We start from the raw sequence: 21,629 nt of genomic DNA, 5'->3' as shown, positions 1-21,629 counted from the left end.
CAATAATTAAGTATAATAAGTAAGTGAGTAAGTATAAGTATTGGATGTGTTTGATTTTACGGGACCCAACCGGCTAATGAACGATTGTTTGCTGATGATCGTCACAACGAGCAACAGGGTGAGTGGGTGAATATGCTGATGATTATTATATTATTCAAATTCAACTGACTTCGTACAAAGGACACATTATACTAATATTTTTAGTTTTGTATAAATATACGGTTTAATAAATATTCGCGAGCATCCAAAAAAAAATCTAAGAATGAAAGAAAGAAACATTTATTTGACACACTGAACAATAAAAACAGAAACAAAAAAGAAAAAGAATACTACAAAATAAATATATATGGAAAAAAAACAGAAAATAATACAATACTACTTCAAGGTAAGTTACCTAAATAAAATTTTAAAGTACAATTCATAATTTCTTGAAACCAACACAATAGGATTAGCCACTAATCTGGATTAGCTGTTTAAACTGAAACAACACTTCACACAAATGTTTCAGGAATATACAGTCACTTAAGTTTATAAAGAGGTAAATTATTATGTACGGTAAACTTCATTAGTGCAGTCGCGGTGGTGTAACGGATAAGGTCTCGGCTCTCATTCGCGGGGCAATGGGTTCGAATCCTGCCATGTACCAATGAATTCTTTAGAAATAAGGAATGTAAGTATAATAGGGAATATGCACGTATTTTTTATATTTTTATTCTATATATTTACATCGCTTTATTACAGTAAAAATAAATTCAATGCCAAAAATAGTAATTTAAGGAATATTTAAGAAAGTTAAAAATTTATAACCAACACGACCACTTAAAACACACAAAACTTTGTGTGACTAACAATAACACGCATACATACTCCCTATTATACCACAAACGGTGAAGGAAAACATCGTTAGCCAACCTGAATATCTAGATTCTATATTTGAATCCTAAGTGGATTGTACATTGTACTCATTCAAAAATGGTGATACTACGGCTCGTGATCGATCACGTAAGCGAGAGCGAAAGCAGGTTGTTCGTTTGCGAGTCAGCTCCGTCTGAGTACTCCTTCAGGGATTACAGTTCTGAGTATACTTATGTAAACTTTATTTATATGTATACAGTTTTGTACCTTGTCAAAATTACAAACCGCCTATTTAATTATAGAAAATACGATTTGTTCAAGGTTGTAAAAGTAAATGAAAGCATATTTCCCTAATTAGCTAATCTGGTGATCACGAATATTTTTGCGTTCCCCCTTCCTGTAACTGATAAAGCATACTGTCACCGTCATCGTAGCGCTACGCCTGGCTACGGCGTAGCAAGTATTTTAGCTACTGCTACTACGGCGGGGTGTAGCCATGGCGTAGCACGTAGCTACCGCACAGGTAGCTTAAGGCATTATTTGCATGACACCAATTTTTTTCAGATGTCTGATACAATTATATTACGTACTTACATGTAATAAAAAAAGATCCCGAAGAATTGAGAACCTCCTCCTTTTTTGAAGTCTGTTAAAACTATGTAAGTCGGTACATAATTATTATTTGACTACACCCTGAGTGTATCTTTTAATTTACTTTATAGGTAATATATAAATTGATTTAATCCAGAATAGTTGCTACAGCGTTTACTTACGTGTAATTTCTAGTATCATAATCCTCAACCTATTTAATTGGCCAAATTAGAAATAGAGCCGTGTTTGTACAATATACATGCAACAAACAGTGTAAGGTCTGTTGAGATGAAACCTGATATTTTTTGCTAATAATTTTCATTTAACTTTCATGTACGTTAAATTCACACATTCAGAATAGTACATATAAACAAAATGTATCCGTTGGATTAACATGATATACCTCTACCTCCTATACTGTGCCCATAAGATGGAAAGAGTATATTTTTGGATATACACTTTTGGATATACCTACTTAACACAGCGATACCATACTGACTTACTTACCGGCGGTCGAATGGCGTAGTGGTAGCTGGGACCTTCGGCATAGCAGTCAGGGCCACTACCCTGACTGCTATGCCGAAGGTCCCAGGTTCGATTCCCGGCTGGGGCAGATTTTTGTTTAAAGACAGATATTTGTACTCGGGTCTTGGGTGTTGATATTTATATTTAGTATCTATCTATCTATGTATTTGTGTAGATATATCAGCTGTCCGATACCCATAACACAGGTTCTGCCTAGCTAGGGGTCGGATGGCCGTGTGTGAGATGTCCTCACATATTTATTTATTTATTATTTATTTAACAATAGTACAAATCGTTTTTATAGGACAAATAATTGAAAATTTTAATAAATTTTATTACTTTTTATTATAAAAAAATCTTTATAGATCAATTTGTTTCTAAAATATAATATTTTGCGAGTTTATTAAAAAGAACGACACTTTCAAACTAATAATTTAGAAGCTGTAAAAAATTAGGAGGTTTCTTACGTAAAAAGCTCAAAAAACAGAATTTAGAATGTACATCAGTATGTATGTACATATAAATCACATCTCAAAGTTATTATGATATTTATTTTACGCCCCCAATAAATGTTATATATGGCCAGAAAAAACATAAACAACATTTTGTAAAATAATACGCGTAGAATCTTGCTTCCCATATTACACGGTTATATGAAACAACATTGTTTTTTATGTTGTCTCCAGGATGAAATTAAATGCGTGATTGATTCAAATAAAGGTCTACAAGAAAATGGGATCTTTGATAAAAAGAATTTAGGATTTTTAAAAGTACTAAAATTATAGGAATCTCTTACTTCTTTTTTACATATAAGACATCAAAATGATTAATTTATTCAAATCGAAAACGAACGAAATGTAAGTAAGCATACCGAACATAAAAACATGAAAAATTCATTAAACGCTAAACGAATAAATGTGGGCGATATTTGCAAGACAAATCTATAATCCGAGCGAAGATTACCTTATCAGGCGAGGCGGTCGCATATTCAAATGTATAGTGAATACCACCTATAGTTGAAATTTAGCTCTTACGACGTACGTAATAGAACGATCCAGATTATAACACTCAGTGAATCTTTCACTCACTGTACCTATTCGGAATCGTAACAGGGGATTGAGTTGAGAATCCCTAGTGACACGCAACAGCGTACTTATATCTTCGTCTTCGTTCGTTTTTTATTGTAAAAAAGGGATTTTCTATGAAAACTATAAAAAGGTGCAAAATATTCAGATCTAGTATCTTGCTCGGCATAAAAGACTTTTCGATGGAAATTCGGTTATATTTTTTTAATTTAAAAGTAAACGTGTTGCATAATATATGCGTATTATAATATTACACGATTTAAACGTTAATACCAAATATCTCCAAAATCGTTAGACCATGGAATTAAAAACTGTCGGTGCTACGTTCATTATAAATTTTCTTTGATGAGGTTTTGGTTAAGTCGCTTATTCTGATTGTCGTTTCATTTATCCAGCCCCACTCGAGTTGCTGAGAGTCTAGTCCACGAGACTGCGGTCTCACACACTCGAGCTTGGTTGTGTTTTATCCGGATTAGAAATAAAACGTTTAAATAGTTTATTACTTAGTTGGTACGTAGTGGTTGATAAGTTGGTATGTGCTGAATATACTCACAGTATATTCTATATACTTTTAGTATACTATACCTAATCTAAACAAATGTTTGTGTAGCAAACTACTCTAGCATGTTTTTGTTACATAGTTTTGGACTGTTATTTACATTAAGATCCACAAGCATGAATTTATAAGAATGTGTTAATAATAATCTGTTTTGTAACTTACAAATAAATAAATATACTTTTGCTATGAGTTTTCATTGATAAAAAAATACAGAAGATTATTTCACCTGTTGACTAAACACATTTATACAAAATTACACTCGGTATGAACCGAAACTATCTTAATCTTTAGTGATATGGGCCCCGTCTACTTGTCTAAGGCCCCTTCCTATCCATTTCGATTACGAAAAAATAAACTGATCAAAATGGTGGGTGAGATTTACCTCTTGTGTAGGTGTGCACACACTTAACCACTATAAACAACCAAAATTTCCTCAATCGAAGCTTGTTGAATACAGTAAATATACTACGCGGTAGTACTACGTAGTACCATAAACTGTTGGCAAATATTGAACTTGTGTGAGGGCGGGCGGCACTTAAAGGATTTCCATAGAGTGTGGCGATCCTTGGACCTGCTAGTTCTAACGAAGTAATGTGATCAAGAGGCCGGCGACTGAGCGAGCTAATCGGATTCATCATCGAACGACTCACTATCAAATCAATCTAACTCTCTTACTCGTAGCCTCGTAGCACACAGAAATCCAGATTAAAGACGCTAACACTTTAACCACACGTGTTTATGTGAGAAATGGATAGCAAAATAAATAAAAAAAACGTATCTGCAGGCAGAGATTAAGTAGAAAAGACTGAAAATGTGGAAGCAGGTTTGGTTTTCTTTCATGGTCCTAGTCCCAGGAAGCGAATTAGTACATGTCTATTTTTCTTTTGTAGCAGACAAATATGGTAATATGGGACATACGATGCTATACTTAAAAGGTCATATGCCTATGTATAACAAATGTATAAGTATATTTTTTTAATGACGACTACTTATGTCTGAGCTTAAGTTCTACCCAATGATACCAAAGTATATATACGTAAGTATTGCTCAGCCGGATTTAATCATAGCTACGGCTATGATTAATCATCGTTATAAGTGTGTACCTAATAGATTGCTTAGTAGGCAGTAGCCATATAAGCTATTACGGAAATAATTGCTGATATTAAGTTACAGTATTACCATTATCATAACCAAGGCTGAAAACGTTTTGATATCTATCAGCTTTTTCTCGAAATATACGTATATGTGTAAGTATAATACTTGTTTCCATCCTGATTTAGGTACTATTTATGTCTACACGTGTTTGCATAGAACATGAAAATAGAAAAATATGATAAGTACCAATTTGTAACTGAATAGCCATAACGATAAGTGAAAATAAATGAAAATACTCCATTTTCTGCAATCATATCTGCGGGGGACCATGACGTCGTCCTTCTGTTGTCTCATTACGCTATTCAACGATTTTTATTTTAGTTGTATGTTCTATGAAGGAAATTATCGGACCTCGTGTAACGATTGGATGGATACTTGGATACTTACTACATTTATGTTTGTATACATACCTAAGTAGTAGGTAAACATATTAATTAAACACTATAATGGCCCCACCTGTTTTATAATACCTGGGGTAATATTTAGAAAAAGAGGTGCTTATTTGTACGATTGATGTAAATTTACAAAAAATAATGCACACATAATTTTGTGTTTCTAATAAGTACCTACTTATAATATTCTAATTCACATTTAGTTTTTGCACGTTCTTTAGTTCAGTCCACAACTTCAGTTATTCATTGCTGAAATCCACGGGTAGGACATTCGGGTAGTGGTAGCAAATGGTAAAAAAATGCTCATCATGAAATTTGTATATGTAAAGTAACTAGTGTACCCGAAAGTACGTAGGTACCTACATATCCGATGAAACAATAATAAAACTCATTTAACTTTTCATCAAACCACACTATAAATAACGCGGAATCATGATTCGTTTTTAACAGCCAAAAAATATTTTAAAAACCTTACTGTCTGTAAGTAACTTTCGTTTTAATTAAGGTGTTCGTTATTTTTAGCCCTTTGAGCACGTGACACACGTGATGGCAGGGTCTCAGCAGCTGACCGGCCGTTACAAAAGCATTCATTAAAAGTTTCCGATTCGATATGGAATCGGGAAAATCGTAATCCTATCTGACGGTCAGGTTTACAAGTATTACATGAGCCTACGAGTACACAGGGAATATGTTATCTCTATAGCTTTTTAATGTAAATTAGCAGCACATTTTATTTCGAATACACTGGTAATACTCCGTCGTTTAAAAGTTTATAACAAATTATTGAACTACCGACTTACTCGACAAGTACTTACTTATCGTGTACTTATATTTAACCAAAGCGTTCTTTTGTATTCACAAGCCTACCTACTAGCGATGGTAAGGAGTTTTCACAGTTTAATATCATTTTATAAGTCAGTAATTAAGTACTACCTAATTTATCATTTTGAAGCCATCTCTCCCCATTTCTGTCATCTCATCGCCCACCCACACCCTCCCGTGTCGGAGGTTTGGGTCTTTGCATCAACTTCGGATCAAGTTTTAACTTATAGAGAGTTTGTTTAAAGACGCGCGAAGTTTAAAGTGCATAGTCATTCATTAATGTCTCATTATTTTAAAGTTTACAACTTTACTTACCGTTAGCTTAGTAGCTAGCAGAATGGAATATTTATTATAAGTACTTAAATGTTTACAAAATAACTTTTGAATCCTTATAAAAATACTTCGCAGATTTTATGATCGCTCTCTTCCGCGGTTTCGCTTCAATCCCCAATAGACTAGAAGCTTTACTTTGGTGGTAGGTCTGTAGTTCTTTGGTATGGCACAGAAAAAAGTGATCTATGGTTAAAGCCATAGAGGAAGTAAGTTAACTGAAATATTAACTGGGGTCTGAGACATTAACGGACTTTTACTCTGTGCTTTTACTTCTTTAGTCATAGAGAAAAGAACACTACGTTTTATCCAGGGGGGGGTCACTGCCTTAATGGCTGAACTTTTAGTAGAAGGTAGCGGCATCTCTTTATATTACTCTTATTACCAAAAAAGATGTAAGATGGCGTTATGAACAAGACCATAGAACAATAACAAGACACATAGATAAGTAGTATTTGAATGTCAACATTGTCATGATCTATGGCTATTATGAAGAAATTGCGTGTCAGTGTCAGTTCAGTTGTCTTACATACAATGTCTCGCAAATAACATTTTTGTAATAAAAGCCTATACTCTCGATATACTTATCGTTATTTATAAATTTTATATACCTACAAATAAAAATAAACATGGTGTGTTAAGAAAAAGCATCTTTATCCACAAAAAGTGTTTTTATGAAATTCTTGTGACCTGACAGATTCCATATGGATCCAGGTTCCATGTGGTTCCACGGCACTGGCAAAGAGCGATCGACATCTTCATATCCGCTGAAGATTAGAATACTATGTGTACCAAACTGATAAATGTCGTCAAAGATTTGCCTCGCGAGGATAAATGATGCACTATTGGACGAAATGACTTTATCACCACAAGTGACAAGATTTGCTTCTCTTGGGAAACATAAACTAGCAAAACATGAAGTGGTTTTCATGGTGAAAGGAATAAAAAAGGAATACACACACCCACTCGCATATTATTTTACAAGTGACATGAACAAAACTGAACTGAAACATTGTTATATGCGAGGTAATAAAGAATTATATAATAATTTGTTTTTTATTTATTGTTGCATGTAGGTAGGTACATAAATAGATTGAACTTACATTTAGCTAATAAATGTAATAACTGTTGTGTGGTGTAACTACGTTAAGGCAAATATGTCTTATATCTTTATAGATTGAAGTTAATAGCCGGATCCCCACCAGACGATCCAACGCGATCCGATCGCGCGATCCAAGAATTCTTACATACTAAACTTCTTGGATCGGGTGATCGGATCGCATTGGATCGTTTGGTGGAGATCCGGCTATTAACTTGTGATAACAATATCTATATATATATACATACAGGGTGTCCCAACAGGGCACCCTGTATGTATGTACAATGAGGCTGAGAAATATAAAGAGATGGCGTGGCGCTGTTCAGTATGACGTATAGAGTATGACAAAAAACTCCTCGAGATGCCACTCTTTTCAGAATTGTTTATTTTTTCTCTATGGTTTTATCTTTAGTGTTTTACCTTTGTTTTACTTCCGAACTTCTTCCGAAATATTATTTTATAATGCTGCTTGCTGATTAGGTCTTATATACTCGTTATTTCTATGACCTAAACTAGGTACATAGTACATAGTGTACTATCAGCGGTAAACTATTTATATTAATTAAGTACATGAACTTCTTTGGTCGGGGGCTCACATTCCTTCGGACCATACGGCTGACACCTTCAATATTCGGGGCATTTATCAAACCACACGCCACTAATACTGCACTTATTCACAGAAATGTTATCCCGTGCGGATTCTGTCTCCGCTTTTCTGGACAGCGGCAGCGATGCAGATCAAGACTGCAGCACGATCGCCAGCAACACCTTCAAAATCATGTGGTCGACGCGCCGGCAGCAGATATTCAAGCTGAGCATTCTGATCAATGTTGGCTTTATCTTGTATCTAATGCTGCGCAGTGTTGAGGCGCCGCCCAAAAGCAGCATAAATCGCCTCCAGTCGGTAGTCCGATGCCATGACCGCGACCCCGTGGCGAGGACGAGGCAGCATGGAGACTTCTGGGTGCTAGAGAACTTCGTCCAGGCTGACCGCCCCGTCAAGTGCTATGAGACTGTCACCTTCACTACTCACGCCACTTACGATTATTTGGGCAATATCAAGCCTCTTGTTAAACGGTGAGTACCTAGCCGTTTCATTGAAAAAGTCTTATAAGTAAATTGAAAATTGTTGGCCAGTTTAATCTTTCTTTAATGCCTCTGTGAACCGACGCGACGCGATGACGAAAAGGTGCTTGTGCTTTCGGAAAAGTCCTTTGTCCGAAAAAAGATAATTGCCGCAGAATGGATTAATTTGCTAAGCATACATACTTAAGTTCCCCATTATTGTCAAATAAGGTATTTTTGATAGCCAAAAGTAAACATATTGTTGTACAAGTATGTCCTTTCTACATGTCGTTGTAGATGGAGGGCCCCGGTCAGTGTGGCGGTGTTCGCGCCGGGCTACGACCTGGCGCCGGCCGTCCGGAGCATCCGGCACCTGACGGACTGCTCCGGCGACGACCTCGTCCGCAACTTGGTGACCTTCCATCTGTTCTTCCCACGAAAACATATGCCGGAACAGGTTTGTCATTTGCTCTAGCTAAAAATGTAGGTAACGGCACCAAAATTTTGCAAGGTGATCTAGTGTCTTAACATTAAAGTATCAGCAACAAGAGTGGTTACATAACTAATGTTTTCAGGTACCAAAACATGGGTTTTTCCCGAAGCACCCATATAATTGCACTGCAAAGCCGCCGTTCCAATCCATAAACCGTTCAGACACGTACATGAATAAGAGAAGCATTATGTACCCCATAAACGTTGCAAGAAATATTGCGAAAGACACTGCCCTGACACATTTTATACTAGCTGCTGATATAGAACTGTATCCAAGTCCCAATACGGTGCCGAAGTTTCTTAATATGATTGCAAGGAATAAGCCGCCGCTGTGCAGAAAGAACCCACGGGTCTACCCCATGCCTGTTTTCGAAATCGATGCCAAATATAATGTAAGTTTCTACGGGAACCATTCCGGAAGGTTTATTTAACTTTTAATTAATTAATTTTGTTTCATCCTAAGTTTAACCTGATTAAAGCTGACCACGTAAGCTTTAAAGAGGATTAATTTAATAATATTGGCCCTGTTAAATTATAATTAGGGACAAGGCATTTTAGGCACTCATGCTTTAAGCTGCGTACACACCGGGCCAACGAGCGCCCAACGAACGCCAACGGTGATCCCAACGATGGATATTATTCATACATACCTAATACAGGGCAGATTGCAGCAACGAAGGTCAACGAAAAACGTTCGTTGGCGTTCGTTGGGCCGGTCTGTACGCGGCTTTCGCCATTTAGACCTAGAATACTATGTTTTAGGTGCCATTGTGGAAAAAAGAAATACAAATGATGGTAGCAAATAAAGTTGCGTTTCCGCTCAAATCTAACGTTTGTCGGAAATGCAATATGATGCCGGAATTAGATAAATGGATGGCCCACAATGAATCCGTTCGTAAGTTACAACTAATTACTTTGCAATACTTTCAAGTAGGTACTAGTAGTTACCTTATGAAAGAGTGTGGAGATGTTTTCTTTGTGATTTATTCAGCTATGCCTGACATTATAGGAAAGCAAGCCAATCCTCCGACCCGCTTCCACTTTAACGAAGCTGGTAGTGGCTGGAAGGCCGAGGATAGTGCTGTGTTATGTCGAGCAGTAAACGATTATAGTCTGATAACCTGATAAGTGATGATGCATGTACCTACATCTATAGATATAGAAAATAAATGAAGTACGACCAATATTTCCCCTAGGAATAGAAGAAGTGCTGGCAGTGAGCAAGCAGCACCAGGAGCACATGGGGTGGCAGCCGGTGTTCATCGGCACGAGCGACGACGCGCACTTCGACGAGCACGCGCACCGGACAAGCAAGCAGCATAGGAGCATACAGGTCGGTATACAAGTACATACAGGGTGTTGCAAAATTAAGTAAAATAAGCCAAAAGAGCTCGCCTGAGAAGCTCATTCTGAACATTTTTCTTTTCTCCAGGGCTATATCTTCTGCGTGAAAAATTACGACCTTATGATCCTAAGCGAAGCGTTCCTGTGCCACAAGCCATCGATTAAAACCCGGGTGATTGACCAGCCCGAGGAGGAAGAACCGAAGGAGTTGCTCCAAGATCGTCAGAATAAGTTCGATAACGACGCTGTGTTGCCTGAATTGATGAAACTGTACGGCTTCAGGCCGCAATGCATCAACTACAAGAAGTATTTCGAAGTTACGTGAGCACTTAAATCTTCTTCAAGCGTGTCGGTGACCAATTATTATTCAGTATTCACCGTTTTTAGCAATTTTTCTTTTGTTTATTTTTAATTTGATCTAGATTTTATTTTTATTAAATTTTGTTTGTTAACTTCTTGCTGCTTCTTATTAGATGCGTGATTATAACAGTCATGCATGAACACTGATGTTCAGAATGAGTCTGAGGATAGCTTTAGCAACCTTTTGATTAATTACCTACCACCCACAAAATACTTTAGGTAAGTACTTAAGTAACTAAGTACCTCTCTCTTAGCCGAATTTCAATCTTACTCTGTACATTAAGTAGTTAATTGTGAGAGAGTGAGAGGATAGAAAGTTTTTTATTCCGTAGTCTTTTTCGAGTCAAAAACCCACTTGTAGTTCATAGCACCAAAACCCTGAAAATAAATCAAAAATCGTTAAGTACTTAAGTAATCATTTCAGTTCGTAAGCTCACTAAAGTGCAATACAAATTGTTGGTCCGAAGACGACTCCGTCCAGTACCTATTACATGTTGAGTAGTATTCTTTGAGTTAGAGCACGCTCACCTATATGAGAAGTAAGTACCTAGTTAGTAAGTTACTTACTCTTGCTCATTGTTATGTACAGGAATAAACTTATTATTAGGGTAACGTAACGTACCTAGGGACATTTTCGACTACCCCAACTTTGAATGAAGCTATCGCAGCGTACAACTAAGATATTAATGTGAAATTTTCTTTATTCGGTAGGATATATAATCTATTATCACTAGTATTTGTGCTAAAGCTTTAGTGTGGCCAGATTTTATTAAATTAAGATAAAAGTAAAAATGCTTGTTTTGACCCAAGGTACGTTACACGTTTGTACCTTGGGACACTGTTTCCTATAGCTTTGTACTATGAAAAATGCAAACTTCTAAATAACGCCTTATATCTCTGTTATTATTGATTTACTGCATCTCTCTTCTGTCTAATTTCACTCTGGCACTAATAATAACAGAGATATAAGACGTTATTTAGATGTTTGCATTTTCCATAGTACAAAGCCATAGGAAACAGTGTCCCAAGGTACAAATTGAATCGTGTCCCAAGGTACAAAAAAGCAATATTTAACCAAAATTTAAATATCTTTGTTTTTAATTTCGGAATCTTTCAGATAATTGCCATGTTATAAAATTAAATAACTGAAAAGTTATACGTGACATCCATGTCTTTATTTTGAGCATGCCTCAATGAGATAAAGCAACACAAAAAACTATACAAAAGCTACTTTTGACACCAAAAAACTTCATATTGTCTTCACCACACACTCGATGCTGGTATGATCACGAGACTCACTAGTTTTGCCAGGCGAGTAAAATACTATGCCTAGGGTAGAATTTTAATGTGTTTATTTAGCCGGTTTTTAAAATACAATCATTGTCCCGAGGTACAAGCGTCCCAAGGTACGTTACGTTACCCTATCTATCTTTCTAATAGCATTAGACATAGCTGTCAAAATATGCAAGCTGAAGTGGCAGTGGGCTGGTCATATCTGCCGAAGAACCGATAACCGTTGGGGTAGACGAGTTCTCGAGTGGAGACCACGAAAAGGCAAACGCAGCGTGGCACGCCCTCCTGCCCGCTGGACTGACGACCTTAGGCGGGTGGCGGGTAGTGGTTGGATGAGGAAGGCCGAGGACCGAGTGTTGTGGCGCTCCTTGGGAGAGGCCTATGTCCAGCAGTGGATGATTATTGGCTGATGATAATAGCATTGAAGGTTGGCTAAGGAGAATACCTCTGGATGTCGGAACTTACTGGCGTCTGATGATTGGTGTTGAGGGTGCTTCTCCTGCCCCGGTGCCTAGTCATGTAGTCATTGTTCTCAGCATCGTTCAAATGTTGCCATAAACAATAACATGGTAGAAGCTCGGGGTAGAAAGCAGACTCAAAGTTCCATTTTTGTGACGTTTAAATGTCAAACAAATTAAAACTATCAAAATAAACCGCCATGCAGTATAAAAATCTTTGCATTGTATTTTTTTAGCGATACGAAAACAAAAACACTATCAGTGTTCTGTTCAAGTGGCTTGTTTTACTTATATTTAGTTAAAGCAGAAGTATTTCTGTGAATGGCAGCTGTTTAATAATTATAATTATTGCCAAAGACATTGATTCTATCATGGCCGAGGAATGTTCGCAAGCTACACAAACACAAACCCAGAATTCCCAAGTAGAGTGGAGTCAACACAATACTCCAACAATAATTCCGAATATATGGGGCAGGATTTATTCTACAAAAGGAAGACATTGTTGGAAGGAGGTTACAAGCTCTGAAAGTCCTGGATACTATGGTAAGTATAAAACCATCTAAACTTCGATGTAGGTATCAAACTTTGAATTATTCTTTGTATTTTTATATCTAAATAATTAAATCTTTTAATTTATATCAGGGATTTGGAAAGTGCAAGGTTTTTTCATTCATGATTTCTCATTTTCAGACCTTATCAAGCCGGAATTCACCCTGGGACGAGCCCTTAATTGTTCTTTTGTTATGAAAAAGGACATAATAAAGGACGATATAATAAAGAATGTGAGCAAATTGCACTTTGTGCTCAAAAGGGATACCTCGTAAGTTAACATTATTAAGTGCCCTACCCTCATATTGAATCAATTATTTTAAAATAACATGCTATGTCAAGAACTTCTTTTATTGGCATAATAAAAGTAGAAGTATGCTGTACTTCAGTTGAAGTGCTGTGTCATAGAATCACTGTAAAAATATTCTCAATATTTCAGGGAGCCGCTGAGTCCAGCCATTATTACGGACCTCTCCTACAATGGCACATATGTAAATAATGTAAAGATTGGCAAAGGAAACAGCAGGGTTTTGGATGACAATGATGAAATTGCAATCACACATCCAGTAGTTAAAAGTACTTAACTTTCTTATTTATCTTTATGATTTAGTTGTTTTATTTTTCATTTTGTTTGATTTATTTTTGTTTTTTCAGTCTTTGTTTTTAAAGATTTACTCAAAAATGAACAAGACAAGGTACCTAAAGAGATATCTCAAAAGTACTATATCTCTAGAACACTGGGCCAAGGAGCTTGTGGTTTGGTTAAATTAGTTGTAGACAAAGTAAGAAGTTTTTTCTCTTTTTTTATTTCAATAGTTGAATGTTTGCATTTTATATTTTTGATTGACTTCCTGTTTGCAGACTAAATGTGTGCAATATGCCATGAAAATAATCAAGAAGAGCAGACTGACCAATGGGCATATGAATAATTTGAATGATCCAGCAAAAATTATGAATGAAATAAACATTATGAAGGCTCTCAGACATGTATGTATCAGCAATAGATCCCAATTATACAATATCTTACAGCAAAACAATAGTGTACTTAAGACATTGAATGCCGACTACGCAATATTGCATAGGTACTAGTGATGTAACGAATATTCGCATTCGCATTCGCATTCGCGAATATTCGCATTTTTTTTGATATTCGCATTCGCATTCGCATTCGCAAAATTTTGTGCGAATGTTTTGCGAATATCAGTACTTAATAAAAAAAAAAAACACACACACACACACACGCACTCACGCCTTGTACCAATGTACTCCCTTGCGGGGTAGGCAGAGGTGCATTGCTGCACCCACTTTTCGCCAGAGTGTTATATTAGTCCCAATGTAATAGGGGGCGGGCCTATTGCCATTTTACGGGCACATCCAAGACCCAAGAACAAATATATGTGTTTAAACAAATATCTGCCCCGGCCGGGAATCGAACCCGGGACCATCGGCTCAGTAGTCAGGTCACTAACCACTACGCCATTCGGTCGTCTTCATTCATAAAAAAAAAAGTATTTGAAAATAATGGTAGGTTAACAAAATCTTAATCCATTCGTCTATAACTTTTTTATTACAAGTTACCCTCTTAATCACATTTCCAGTCTTACTTTATCATTTGGTATTATTTTTTACTTGGGGAAATGATCCTGATCCTTTCAGAAGGTGAGGGAGGAACGCATTTCCGGTCGATTGAACCCTATAAGTAATGCATGATCCGAGACTTAACCATTTCTAATATACCGGGTGATTGGAAAGTCGATGTATTCCTTTAAATGGGTTATAGACGAAGGCATTTCCAGTCGATTTAACCCCATAATGCATTATCCGAAAGTCAACCATTTCTGAGTTATTTAAGTTTCAAGTTTTTTTAGGTTTTTGCCAAAATGTATGTTTTAAAACATTTTTAAAAAAATAATAACCATTTTTTTAATACTTTTTTGATTGTTTTAGATTATTGACAAATTTGGCTAACCAACTAATTATAGTCATTAAATGCGCAAAATTTAACTTAATTTAGACACAGTGCTTCAAAATAGATGAAACATAAGAAAATGTTACGAAAGGTAAAAACAAAAATGCTGAATTAAAAAAGAATTTTATCTGATAAAAATTCAGGGACTACAGCTTAAAAACATAGTCAATTTATAAGCTTTAAAATGACATATGCCAATCTAAAATCGATTAAGGTATGACCAAGATATAGCCAAAACAACCACATAGGCGGACAAATTTCAGTAGGGAAACGAACAAGATTTGTTCCAATTTTAAGGTAAAAGCAGAGCTCTACAAAGTCCAGTTATAAGAGCTTTTACCTTAAAATTGGAACAAATCTTATTCGTTTCCCTACTGAGATTTGTCCGCCTATGTGGTTGTTTTGGCTATATCTTGGTCATACCTTAATCGATTTTAGATTGGCATATGTCATTTTAAAGCTTATAAATTTACTATGTTTTTAAGCTGTAGTGCCTGAAACCTTTTCAGATCCCCCCCCCCCTTCTCTGGTTGTTTTGGCAATATCTTAGTGATACCTAAATCAATTTGATATTGAAATATCTTATTTGAAAGCTTATAAATTTACAATGTTTTTAAGCTGAAGTGCTCAAGAAATGGTTAAGTTACGGATAATACATTATGGGTTCAGTCGACTGGAAATGTCTTCCTCTGTCGCCTCTTGAAAGGATCAAGTCTACTTACCAATAACCCTGTAGTGTCAGAGCAAGACAGCCATAGATTTAAATACGTTTAAATGTTTCGTGTAAGATTCCTCAGAAACCGCAAACAGTCGCAATGTGTCGTGACAGTTACGGAGCTAAGTAAGTGTAACTACTTTTACAAAAACCTGCGTCTAGTATTGGCTAGTCTGATTCGGAATGCGCCTAGAACGGAACGTACCTCGTTCAGTACGAAACTGCCACCAAACCATACAAATGAAGCCAAATTTGAACATAAACTGAATATTCGCATTCGCGAATGTCGATATCAGATATTCGCATTCGCATTCGCATTCGCGAATGTCCAAAAACAGACATCGTTACATCACTAATAGGTACAATGGGTTAAATAATAATGATGTATTTTGCTTGTGGAATTATCATAAAAAATCCACATTTAGACACCACATGTAATAACAAGTACATTCCAGCCATGTATAATATCGACGGAAGAGGTGTATGACTCACCAGACACAGTATACATCATACTGGAGCTGATGCAGGGAGGGGAGCTGTTTGAGAGGATCACGAAGCACGGCCACCTGACGGAGCGGCTCACGAGGTTCATGCTGAGGCAGATGGTGCTCGCTGTCAGATACTTGCACTCTAAAGGAATCACTCATCGAGATCTCAAAGTAAGTATTACAAAAGCATTTCAGACAGTATGTTGTAAAAAACAATATAGTCACCCTCTCATCCCCATTGCATTACGCATTTTATCTTCTTAAATCTCTCTTGGCATGTCAGCTCCAAATTCTGAACAAGTCACAAATAGTAGGCCAACCTCTATTAAAGCTTCATAGGGCTTTTACTGAAAGTATGTCATAAACTCCCCAGCCAGAAAACGTCCTACTAGAGGGCAAAGAAGAGGAAACCCTAGTAAAGATCACAGACTTTGGTCTCAGCAAGTTTGTGGGTGAAGACAGCTTCATGAAGACAATGTGTGGCACCCCGCTGTACCTGGCTCCCGAAGTGCTGAGAGCTAACGGGACTCGCTGCTACGGGCCGGAGGTCGACGTGTGGAGCCTGGGGGTCATATTCTTTATATGGTGAGAGAACGGTTTTATTGACCTCTTATAACTCCAGCATAAAATTCATATGTTAATAAAGTCTCTTCATCATCCTCTTATGTACTATTATTATATTTTTCAAGTATAACCAAATACCATTGAGAAATTGAGAGATTCTACGGACAGTTATACACCACAACACAAAACCCTATTACCAGCGGTGCTCACGACAGCCGAGCGCCACTCACCCGACACTATACCGAAGATATTCCGGACGTCAGTCTAGACGAGATTAGTATAGCTCTCAAACAGCTAAAAAACAACAAAGCTCCGGGAGATGATGGAATAACGACAGAACTTCTGAAAGCCGGCGGTAGACCGATTTTAATAGCACTTCGGAGGCTGTTTAATTCCGTCATACTCGAAGGCACAAGCCCGGAGGCATGGAGCAGAAGTGTAGTGAGTTTGTTCTTCAAGAAAGGCAACAAAGCCCTATTGAAGAATTATAGACCCATTGCACTTCTGAGCCATGTGTACAAGCTGTTTTCGAGAGTTATTACGAATCGTCTCGAGCAAAGACTCGACGACTTCCAGCCACCCGAACAAGCCGGGTTCCGAAAAGGCTATAGTACCATAGATCACATACACACGCTTCGGCAGGTTATACAGAAGACCGAGGAGTATAATCTACCTTTATGTCTAGCGTTTGTGGACTATGAGAAAGCCTTTGATTCTATTGAGCTCTGGGCGATGCTTCAATCCCTTCAGCGGTGCCATATAGACTATCGCTATATCGAGGTGTTGAGATGTATGTACAATGCTGCCACAATGTCAGTTCGATTACACGAACATAGCACAAAACCGATCCAGTTGCAAAGGGGCGTGAGACAGGGAGATGTTATTTCTCCGAAACTGTTCACCTGTGCACTGGAAGATGTTTTTAAGCTTGTAGAGTGGAAAAGACTGGGCATTAACGTCAATGGCGAATATATCTCTCATCTACGATTTGCTGATGACATAGTTATTATGGCGGAAACGCTGGAGGAGTTAGGCGAAATGCTCACAGACCTCAATGATGCCTCTAAACAAGTTGGGCTGAAAATGAACATGGACAAGACAAAGGTCATGTCGAACGAACATGTTTCATCATCGCCCGTAACTGTAGGAGGTGTCACCATCGAAGTTGTTGATCAGTATCCCTACCTAGGACAAGTGATCCGATTAGGAAAATCCAACTTCAATAAAGAGGTAGCTCGTAGAATCCAACTCGGATGGGCAGCGTTCGGGAAATTACGACACATCTTCACTGAAAACATACCTCAGTGTCTGAAAACAAAAGTTTTCAATCAGTGCGTGTTGCCAGTGATGACTTACGGAGCCGAGACGTGGTGCTTCACCAAAGGACTTATCCACAAGCTCAGAGTTGCTCAGCGTGCTATGGAAAGGGCTATGTTAGGCGTGTCCCTGCGAGATAGGATTCGTAATGAAGAAATCCGCAGGAGAACTAAAGTTACCGACATAGCCAAAAGGATTAGCACGCTGAAGTGGCAATGGGCTGGCCACGTAGCCCGCAGAGCCGACGACCGCTGGAGTAGAAAGGTTCTGGAGTGGAGACCCCGTGTCGGCAAACGGCGTGTCGGTCGCCCCCCAACCCGTTGGTCTGATGATCTGCGGAAGGTAGCGGGAAGCCGCTGGATGCAGATGGCGGGTGACCGTTTGGGGTGGCGATCGTTAGGAGAGGCCTATGTCCAACAGTGGACTACGGAAGGCTGAGAGAGAGAGAGAGAGAACCAAATACCTTCTTTGTCCTTTTTCATACTTGCGAAATAAGATTGAAGTGAATCGACTTGGAGCCATTATCAACTACGAAATATGTGCCAAACAATTTACTTACTCCCTGATACCCATTTCATTATACAATACGCTAAATGACTTCTGATTTTCTCTCCCAGCCTAGTGGGCTACCTCCCCTTCTCGGCGGACTACAAGGAGCTGTCCCTGCGCGACCAGATCCTGTCGGGGCGGTTCCGCTTCTCGCAGGCGCACTGGCGCGGCGTTTCGCCGGCGGCCCGCCAGCTCATGAAGCGCATGCTGACCGTGCAGGCGGCGCGGCGGATCACGCTCGACCAGATACTGCAGCACCCGTGGATGCAGGTAACTATAGAACGCGAGAGCACTATTAGTGGTGATATACTTTCAGCTCTGATGAACACTAGGTATCTCGACCTCAGCCATCTCTTATCTAACTGGATACCGACCGCCGATGATCCAGCGGGCTAGGGGGCACTTGAGAATTCGTCTATAACAACACTGCCAGTATATAAATTCTAATAACTTTATTAACATGTACACCAATGTTTACCGGTACATGTATCTGTTGAAATAATATTATATTGATAAATTGGTCCACTGCCACTACAACTTGAAATGAGGCTGGCTACGAGTTACGACCATACATTATTCCATTGCTCTCATCATCACCCTAAATCTTAATCCAGGACGCCGAAGTGACAGCGCGAGTAGAAGAGCTCCTCTGCCGCAACATACAGAGCAGAAACGTGATGGAGCTGACCATCTCGTCCACCACGTTCACCTCATCCGAAGAGGACACGAGCAGCAACACCGACAACACCACCGTCATCGCCGTGATGGCCAAGGGCAAGCGTGCGCTCAGTGACAGCTACAGCTCGTGTGAACCCATCCCGAAGAAGCTGCGAGTGGACATGTTCCCCATGGTGGTCTGTGAACCTGATGGTGAGGACACGAGCTCCGGACACAGCGCGGCCTACTCTGTGGAGTAAGTCGCTTTTGTTTTTTTCTCAGTGCGCGCTCAGTGACAGCTACAGCTCGTGTGAACCAATCCCGAAGAAGCTATGAGTGGACATGTTCCCCATGGTGGTCTGTGAACCTGATGGTGAGGACACGAGCTCCGGACACAGCGCGGCCTACTCTGTGGAGTAAGTCGCTTTTGTTTTTTTTCTCAGTGATTTTGTTTTGTTTATGGACGTCTATGGCTAGAGGGACAGGTTTTTGCGACGAAAATAGACTTGTTTTTCATATAAAGCAGCAAATGTGCGAGCATAAGTGTAATGAGTATCGATGTTGATCGATGTAAGTATGGCCGGTTCCTATCTAACTGTTACCTCGAAATTCTACCTCGTGTACTTATTTAGTTTGTAAGTTGTTGAATTATTACTTATTTTGGCTCTCTAAGTTGACTACCCGATTTGGTATGGAGATGTAAATTGTTAGTGGACGACATGAGATTGCAGTATACGATGGCACCGTAATGCAACGTAAGAAATATATATTTATTTGGACCCGTTGTAGGATGGCTACTGCAATGCCATGTTGTCTGCTACCATTTTGCATCTTTAGGCGTTACTTAGCTTGTAACGCTTACTTAAATCCATTATTTAAGTACCTACATTCTCTACTATCCGTGATTCAGAGTAAAATATTCCCCAATTATTAGTAGTTAATATTTTAGTACATGTTTTCCCCAATTTTAAATACTTACCCGTAACTATATTTTAATGATTCTGATTTTAGTATTACATATCTCAGTATTGTATAAGTATGATTATTAATTCTCATGTGATTTTATTATTAAGCTTTTACGATTTGTTGATTTATTTGTTGTGTTTTGTAATTTCAATTTGACTACTGTAGATTTTAACATTGCATTTTTGTAATAAATGTAAGTTATAAGTACAATGTTGAGCCACCTCAACTAAGAACCTCGTTCCATAATCGGAATGGTAAATGTTTAAATCTGATTTTTATTATCCGCCTGTTATTATAATTCAAATGTGCCATTATATTATATCATGTTTGGTATAGTGCATAGGGCTCCTAAAGCATTTATCGTTAATAAATGAGAGAACATAAAAAGGTATTTCATTTCAAAAGAAAACAAGTAGTATGAAAAATAATTTATAATTAATATCCCTTCATATTTACAAATGTAATTTTGTAACGTAACCTAAACAAACATTAAATTATTTCAGTCTTGATAACTTCAAAACAGCTAGTTTTATACATTTATAAACACACTGCAAGCTTCTTGATAACATTATTTAATCATTTATAGAGTTTATTTGTGTACTTTGTCGGCAAGATGATACACATAATTTTCGTACTCACAAAATCAAAGTTTACTGTTAAATCATCAATAAATAGAACAAATAATAAATAGTTAATTTGCATATTAAAACGAGTGCCGTACAACAGATTTAGAAACCGACATAAATCCATGCATTGACTGATTCATAGTTTAGAGTAACCTTATTTCGTTGTAAACACTCCTGTAAAACTAGCGGAAAATTATGATAATGAGGCACGTTATCTTGTTCATTGTATGTAAGTTCTTTATTTGATACCTAAGATCTTACTATCCATTACAATTTACCATACATCTCACACGATCGCTATAATACATACTAACATTATTGTACCTACATACCCATACATGTATACATACTAACGAATCAGTCTTCTCCGAGAGTCTCAATCAAATTATTTCCATACAAATTGACTGGGACGCGTAGTAAGTAGGTGTAACACACGATACTCGACTCGTTCACACACTGGTTTACATGGTAAACCGGATCGAGACAATAGTTCATGGTAATCATTATTATTCACATCACTCTTCCGGACTACTGGTGCTGTGTTCTTGCGCGTTACTGTGGGAAGGCTCCGCATTCTGAGTTTCAGCTTCTGTAAAGAGAAATACCGTCTTATTTATATTGTTGTTTTCGTACACCTATTGAAGATATTAGTAAAATGTATTGCTGCGTGTCTACCTAAGGTGTGAGAGTAAAACGTTGTGAATAGTGGATGATTATGATGCTTTTGGTCGATTCATTCTTCGTACATCTCACAGTATTGTATGATTAGTTATTAGTAGTTGATAGTAAATAATAATTCCCCAA

General features: G+C 37.9%; 3 protein-coding genes across 6 annotated transcripts in view; 2 read left to right on the top strand and 1 right to left on the bottom strand.

Moving 5' to 3' along the window:
- Positions 1–7,818: 7,818 nt before the first annotated feature.
- Positions 7,819–10,769, top strand: LOC105381642 (beta-1,4-glucuronyltransferase 1). 2 transcript variants are annotated; one of them, XM_048622819.1, is made up of 7 exons: positions 7,819–7,929; positions 8,094–8,490; positions 8,776–8,935; positions 9,054–9,362; positions 9,733–9,865; positions 10,167–10,303; positions 10,403–10,769. In XM_048622819.1, the coding sequence occupies exons 2-7, from the start codon at positions 8,096–8,098 to the stop codon at positions 10,637–10,639; spliced, it is 1,371 nt and encodes a 456-aa protein (XP_048478776.1). In that variant the 5' UTR covers positions 7,819–7,929; positions 8,094–8,095; the 3' UTR covers positions 10,640–10,769. The 2 variants fall into 2 exon arrangements, with proteins under 2 accessions (XP_048478776.1, XP_011549722.2); XM_011551420.3 differs by having other exon boundaries at positions 7,819–7,957.
- A 1,799-nt stretch (positions 10,770–12,568) lies between these two features.
- On the top strand, positions 12,569–21,416 carry LOC105381643 (ovarian-specific serine/threonine-protein kinase Lok). Its single transcript, XM_011551421.3, has 9 exons — positions 12,569–12,968; positions 13,116–13,245; positions 13,414–13,550; positions 13,629–13,756; positions 13,836–13,961; positions 16,114–16,317; positions 16,520–16,731; positions 18,645–18,846; positions 19,191–21,416. The coding sequence occupies exons 1-9, from the start codon at positions 12,797–12,799 to the stop codon at positions 19,491–19,493; spliced, it is 1,614 nt and encodes a 537-aa protein (XP_011549723.2). The 5' UTR covers positions 12,569–12,796; the 3' UTR covers positions 19,494–21,416.
- Positions 20,616–21,629, bottom strand: part of LOC105381644 (protein spinster) — a 27,726-nt gene continuing 26,712 nt past the window's right edge. For all 3 annotated transcript variants that reach the window (XM_038114857.2, XM_038114854.2, XM_038114856.2), the window contains one exon: positions 20,616–21,414. Coding sequence is in view for 2 of the 3 variants with exons in the window: in XM_038114854.2 (XP_037970782.1) it covers positions 21,341–21,414 (74 nt within the window). In the remaining variant the exon portion in view is untranslated. The remainder of the gene's footprint in view (positions 21,415–21,629) is intronic.

This window comes from Plutella xylostella, chromosome 8 (genome assembly GCF_932276165.1).
Source record: "Plutella xylostella chromosome 8, ilPluXylo3.1, whole genome shotgun sequence".
NCBI lineage: Eukaryota > Metazoa > Arthropoda > Insecta > Lepidoptera > Plutellidae > Plutella > Plutella xylostella.
The sequence above is the reverse complement of the archived record's forward strand: the minus strand, read 5'-3'. Positions and strand labels throughout refer to the sequence as shown.

Excerpts from the sequence above, each read along its gene's own strand:
- LOC105381642 (XM_048622819.1), top strand. The coding sequence starts at position 8,096 with ATGTTATCCCGTGCGGATTCTGTCTCCGCTTTTCTGGACAGCGGCAGC. Across the intron at positions 8,936-9,053 it reads GAAAACATATGCCGGAACAG|GTACCAAAACATGGGTTTTT; the intron begins GTTTGTCATTTG and ends TAATGTTTTCAG. Across the intron at positions 10,304-10,402 it reads AGCAGCATAGGAGCATACAG|GGCTATATCTTCTGCGTGAA; the intron begins GTCGGTATACAA and ends TCTTTTCTCCAG.
- LOC105381643 (XM_011551421.3), top strand. The coding sequence starts at position 12,797 with ATGGCCGAGGAATGTTCGCAAGCTACACAAACACAAACCCAGAATTCC. Across the intron at positions 13,246-13,413 it reads GTGCTCAAAAGGGATACCTC|GGAGCCGCTGAGTCCAGCCA; the intron begins GTAAGTTAACAT and ends TCAATATTTCAG. Across the intron at positions 13,551-13,628 it reads CACACATCCAGTAGTTAAAA|TCTTTGTTTTTAAAGATTTA; the intron begins GTACTTAACTTT and ends TTGTTTTTTCAG.